General features: G+C 37.5%; 1 protein-coding gene across 2 annotated transcripts; it reads left to right on the top strand.

The window, feature by feature from the left end:
* The first annotated feature begins 1,440 nt into the window (after nt 1–1,440).
* tm4sf5 (transmembrane 4 L six family member 5) lies at nt 1,441–5,817 on the top strand. 2 transcript variants are annotated; one of them, XM_016570270.1, is made up of 5 exons: nt 1,441–1,819; nt 4,418–4,498; nt 4,746–4,888; nt 5,026–5,215; nt 5,493–5,817. In XM_016570270.1, exons 1-5 carry the CDS (start codon nt 1,649–1,651, stop codon nt 5,508–5,510), a joined length of 603 nt encoding a protein of 200 aa, XP_016425756.1. In that variant the 5' UTR covers nt 1,441–1,648; the 3' UTR covers nt 5,511–5,817. The 2 variants fall into 2 exon arrangements, with proteins under 2 accessions (XP_016425756.1, XP_016425755.1); XM_016570269.1 differs by lacking the exon at nt 1,441–1,819 and adding an exon at nt 2,397–2,661.
* Nucleotides 5,818–6,223: the final 406 nt, after the last annotated feature.

The following is a 6,223-nucleotide window of genomic DNA, read 5'->3' as shown; positions in this document are numbered from 1 at the left end:
TTTTTTTTTCTCGCAAATGCAAGTTTATATCTCCTATTCGGACTTTATAACTCGACTTAACTCAAAAATAGTGAGTTTGTCAAATCTGAGGGGAAAAGAGAGAATGACGAGTTGTTTTTCCTCATTAGAATTGTGAGATATAATCTCGGAATTGCGAGAAAAAAGTCAGAATTTGGAAATATAAAATCAAATTTACTTTTTTAAATTCTTTTATTCCATGGCTCCTTAGACTGCCACTTGAAAACCGTAATTTTCTGCCTCCAGATAGGCTCCGCCCACAAAAAACGTCATCCCTGTTTCGGATCTGTAAGACTATCCCACTCTCTAATGTCAATTTCATTGAATAACAGTGCTTATCGCTGGGTGACAAACTCTTGTAATATGCGGAGAACATTTTGAAAATTACATCTAATCAATATAATTTATAATATTTTTAAACCTAACTATTTTGTACCCTATCCGTGAAATTCTCTAGCTGTAAAGGCTATCTCTCCCGGGTTTTCTGCAACCATGATGAGTGCATCCTGAATGTTTACAAACCTATAATTGGTCTATTGTTTGTAGTGTGATCAACGTTTGCGTAAGTAGTAGACGTGTTAGGGAAGTAACACGTAACATTTTAATTATATTTTGCTAAAATGAACGAAATGACTCGAAAAAAGATTCGTTCATTCGTTCAGGTCCGAGTCGGTAAAATGATCCGAACTTCCCATCACTACTGAACTCTCTCTCCTCCACATCATGAGTAGACACGCCCCTTACTGCTGATTGGCTACAAGTTTGTTTTGCTATTCGGCCCGAATCAGTTTTAAAGCATTTTTGAAAAATCGCTTACCCCACCTTTAATGACGTTACAGATTTATGTACAGATTTACGTACAGATTACACGACCAGCAAGGCCAAATATTTAGTTTTCATTTACTTGAGTTTTTGACCCAAAATCTTGGTCTGCTGGTGTTATTAAAAACGTAAATTTTTTTATCAACCTTTTAATTTTCGTTACAGTTGAATAGTTACATAGATTTTTTTTTTTTTACAATAATATTCGAAAGGTAAAAAAGATGATGTCCCTTCAGTCACCACAAAAGTCTTTAACCCAAACCACTGTTTTAGTTATAAAAACCATTGCTGAAGACATACTTCTCTTGAGTGTTACAGTATGTCTGTTATGTTAAATTAATTTATAAGTGTTTTAATCATGCTTAAAGATGGTCGAGTGAATGAAGGAGATCCAAAAAGAAATGACAATCCAGAAGTATCATTAACCTTTACAAAAGCATTATAAATTAAGTCCTATAATTGCCATTTATACCACAAGATATTATAAAACGGGGTGTAAAACAGGGCCTTGTTGTTCTGTCAGGATTCATTAAATGGCTTTACTGTCCCCACACACCTTACACTGATTAACCAGCCACAATACACATATACATGTTTAACAGTAATTATCCAAAGCAGAAACTTCATACACTGCCAGCTGTTATGTTAACGCACCATAAATGGCACTGATAAAAACACTGTAAACATTGTCAAGTCTCAAAGGGCATTCTGTGGTATCAGTCAGAGCCTGTGCTGCATGAGAAGAACACAGCCTTCGACAATTTCTCCTGATTTATAACGTTTGTTTGTTTGTTTTTTATTCATCGCAATGTGTACTGGGAAGTGTGCGCGGTTAGTGGGGCTAATACTTCTGCCTTCAGCTTTTTTGTGTATAATAGCGAATATACTTTTATTCTTCCCTAATGGAGAACAGTTGGAAACTGACCAGATTTCCCTTCAAGTCTGGCTTATGGGAGGTGTTCTTGGTGGAGGATTAATTGTGAGTAATTCAGTCTGTTGTATTTATCTCATCATTAATGTGGTGTTTGTCTGAACTTGGCTGTTTCCTGAGAAAACAAATCTGACTGTCTTGTTATTATGAGATGCACTCTTAGAAAAAAAGCTACAGAAGTTCTCACCGGGGTGGTACCTTTTTGAACGCTACAAATATGTACCATTAAAGTACAATATACACTTTAGGTATTAATATGTAACTTTAAGGTCCTTATATGCACCCTGTAGGGGTAAATAAGGTTCGAATGTGTACCTTTTGAAAGGGAACCACCCCAGTGACAGATCTTTTTTTCTGAGAATGTGCAATAGGAATTTTATTGTTTACTAACATGAACATGAACTGACATGGCCTGATGTTTTAGAAGTGAAGTGACATGTAGCCAAGTATGGTGTACCATACTCAGAATTTGTGCTCTACATTTATCCCATCCAAGAGCACACACACACACACCCGGAGCAGTGGGCAGCCATTTTTGCTGCAGCGCTCGGGGAGCAGTTGGAGGTTCGGTGCCTTGCGATAAAAACACTGTAAACATTGTCAAGTCTCAAAGGGCATTCTGTGGTATCAGTCAGAGCCTGTGCTGCATGAGAAGAACACAGCCTTCGACAATTTCTCCTGATTTATAACGTTTGTTTGTTTGTTTTTTATTCATCGCAATGTGTACTGGGAAGTGTGCGCGGTTAGTGGGGCTAATACTTCTGCCTTCAGCTTTTTTGTGTATAATAGCGAATATACTTTTATTCTTCCCTAATGGAGAACAGTTGGAAACTGACCAGATTTCCCTTCAAGTCTGGCTTATGGGAGGTGTTCTTGGTGGAGGATTAATTGTGAGTAATTCAGTCTGTTGTATTTATCTCATCATTAATGTGGTGTTTGTCTGAACTTGGCTGTTTCCTGAGAAAACAAATCTGACTGTCTTGTTATTATGAGATGCACTCTTAGAAAAAAAGCTACAGAAGTTCTCACCGGGGTGGTACCTTTTTGAACGCTACAAATATGTACCATTAAAGTACAATATACACTTTAGGTATTAATATGTAACTTTAAGGTCCTTATATGCACCCTGTAGGGGTAAATAAGGTTCGAATGTGTACCTTTTGAAAGGGAACCACCCCAGTGACAGATCTTTTTTTCTGAGAATGTGCAATAGGAATTTTATTGTTTACTAACATGAACATGAACTGACATGGCCTGATGTTTTAGAAGTGAAGTGACATGTAGCCAAGTATGGTGTACCATACTCAGAATTTGTGCTCTACATTTATCCCATCCAAGAGCACACACACACACACCCGGAGCAGTGGGCAGCCATTTTTGCTGCAGCGCTCGGGGAGCAGTTGGAGGTTCGGTGCCTTGCTCAAGGGTCTCACCTCAGTCGTGGTATTGAGGGTGGAAGAGAGCAATGGTCATTCACTCCCCCCACCTACACCTACACCTGCCGGTACCAAGACTCGAACCCATGACCTTTGAGTTACAAGTCCGACTCTCTAACCATTAAGCCACAAACATCAGATACTTCAAACACACTGCTACAAGCCTTTCTGTGCCATTTACTTTATTAATGTATGAATATGATAATATATGGCACGCCGATCAATAAAGAGAATTAGAATGGTTAAATTAGCAATATTAGTCAATAAGAATAAAGGATCCTTAGAATTGAGGAACAAAAGCAGAATGTCTGCGGTGAGCAAGTACAGTTATGAGGAACAGTGGTCCATTATGCAGAGCTTTACTGCTCACACCCTGAAAAATACATTGACTTCGTACTACACTCTCAGAAAAAAATGGTACAAAACCTGGGGCAGAAACCTTTCAAAAGGTACATGCTTATACTTTATTTACCTCTAAAGTGTGCATATAAGTACCTTAAAGGTACATTTTAGTGTACATATTAGTACCTTCATGGCACATATTTGTACCCTTTGAAAAGGTACTGTCTAATGACAACTTTTGAACTTTTTATTTGTATTTTTCTGAGAGTGTGTTGAACATCCTGGATATGACATATTTATTGGTTTCAAAACTTAAATGGTTTAAGGCAATCGGTTTCCTCAAACGGTTTGAGTTAACCTAACTTGTCGGGTTTTACAGTGCAGGATGCATTAATCCTGAGGTTACGTTAAGTTCGCTCATGTTCACATCAAGCAATAATTGCATTTACAAACGATCATGCTATGAGCAAGTAAACATATTACAGAAAAGGTAGAATGAGTTTGATGTGTAATTCAGTGCATTTTGAAGAAACAATCACTCTTAAAAATAAAGGTTCCAAAAGGGGATTTTGCACAGTGATGTCAGAAGGACAATTTTGAGTTCTCCAAAGAAACAGTTAGTGAACAGTTATTTAAAGAACAAATTTTCTCAGTGTGAAGAACATTTTAATAATCGGAAGAACATTTTTCCACTGTAAAGAATGTTAAAAGTTCTTCATGGAATCACAGATGCCAATAAAGAACCTTCATTTTTTATCATAGAGTAAGTAATTTACACAAACATTATTTAACCTGCTTTACAGCAACCCTTATCTCGTTGACATCACAGTTGATGAAAAGTTAATTTGCACTCACTTTTATTTATCAGATGATGTGTCCAAGCTGCTCAGCCATCAGAGCCGGGGGCAAAGGCTGTTGCGGGGCGGGTTGCTGTGGAAACCGTTGCCGTGTGAGTAAACCTGACACAGAAAAACAACAAAAAATTTAACTATGTAACCAAAAATGTAAAATCACTATCCATCACAACAGGAAGCTCACTGGAGAAGCTGTACAATGTGCAAATATTTTTAGCAGTTAGACAAAAACAACATTCTCTTTTGCATATACACAAATGTATTGTACAGATAAATTACATACAGTGTATATATAACATATTTTGATTGTTTAACATTTCATGCTGTTTTTGTTTTGTTCAGATGCTGAATTCTGTTTTCTCGTCTGTGTTTGGCATTGCTGGGTCGGCCTATTGTGCCTGTGTTGCCATTGCAGCACTCGCTGTTGGGCCAAAATGCCAAATTGAGAGTGGTAAATGGGAATATCCCTTTGAGGATACTGTAGGGTAAGAACACCTAAAACCTAAAAGAAAAATGAAATGAATGCAATGAAATTGCAGCTCTTTGTATGACCACTAGATGAGGTCTTATCCTGCACTTCAACTAAAGCTCCTTCTCTTTTCTTTTTGTCTTGCTGAAACAGGAACAGCAGTTACCTAGCGGATAAGACTACATGGTCCGAGTGTGTCTTTCCCGAGAATGTGGTTCTCTGGCACATCGTGCTGTTCTCCATACTTTTGGGACTGTCTCTGATCCAGATGATACTCTGTGTCATTCAGGTTGTGAATGGATGTGTGGGCTGCCTGTGTGGAGACTGCCGAAAAAGAAAATCGGTAAGTTTTGCATAACAGTTGTGAGTTTAATTTCCTGAATGAAAACTGCATTTGACAGACTGGCATGTAAAAGAGAATCACTTTTTGCTGTCTACTAAACAGAATATTGGCAGCATGGACAATAGACTGTATTATAACCAGTTACCACTGTAGTCTTTGAGGTCAATCATAGACAAACAAATCCAAACTGTGTAAACATTAAGACCTCTCAACACTAAAATAATAATCAGATGCCCTATTCATATATTGGAAATGATCTCTCTTCTCTGTACAACAGGATGAGGGAGGTCTGTAAGATCCGCGGAGGAGGAAAACAACAACAAACAAATCAACAATGATAACAGGACAAGAGCTTTCACACAACACTAACAACTTGCAATACATGCCATCCCTAAAGTGATGTTGTGTGTAAATGTAACCGTATTTTAACTTTATTATGAGTTAGTGCTATTGCAGCAGTACATTATAAACAAATATCAAGTAGTAGAAATGTAGAAATTCTTTGTCCTTTTTTATAAACTTTGTGCATTTTGGAATACTAAATCATCAGGTCCTATTGATCCATAACAACCTTCTTTCACAATAAACATAATTTGCTAACATTTATTTTGTCTCTCATGAGCCATAAAATGTAGTTTTGAGGCATGAATTATTAACTTGAGTAATGTCTATCTTTAGAGTTGGCATCAGATTGCATGAGAATGATATTTCCTCTAGTCTACAGGTTACAGAAATACCCTGTATTTTTTTTTCTGGTGTTCTTGGCATGAGGCATCAAGTTTTGTTTTGTTTTTTCTTTTTCTTTGCCTTTCTAGTTTCCACTGCGTTTGGGGTGAGACTCTGAAACCATGGGCTGGCTATTTTCTATTTGCTTTTTAAATGGTCTGATAAAGTCACCACGTTCCTTTTTGCTTTCCTCCCTCCATCTCGGGTCATTCACTCTTTTCACTACTCACTGCTTTCACTATTGTAACTCTGACACAGGAACAAACCGGATCTTGCAGCACA

This window comes from Sinocyclocheilus rhinocerous, unplaced genomic scaffold (genome assembly GCF_001515625.1).
Source record: "Sinocyclocheilus rhinocerous isolate Xijiao unplaced genomic scaffold, SAMN03320098_v1.1 scaffold831, whole genome shotgun sequence".
Lineage (NCBI taxonomy): Eukaryota > Metazoa > Chordata > Actinopteri > Cypriniformes > Cyprinidae > Sinocyclocheilus > Sinocyclocheilus rhinocerous.
Note: the sequence above shows the minus strand (reverse complement) of the source record. Positions and strands in the feature narration are given on the sequence as shown.

Excerpts from the sequence above, each read along its gene's own strand:
- tm4sf5 (XM_016570270.1), top strand. The coding sequence starts at position 1,649 with ATGTGTACTGGGAAGTGTGCGCGGTTAGTGGGGCTAATACTTCTGCCT. Across the intron at positions 4,499-4,745 it reads GCTGTGGAAACCGTTGCCGT|ATGCTGAATTCTGTTTTCTC; the intron begins GTGAGTAAACCT and ends TGTTTTGTTCAG. Across the intron at positions 4,889-5,025 it reads CCCTTTGAGGATACTGTAGG|GAACAGCAGTTACCTAGCGG; the intron begins GTAAGAACACCT and ends TTGCTGAAACAG.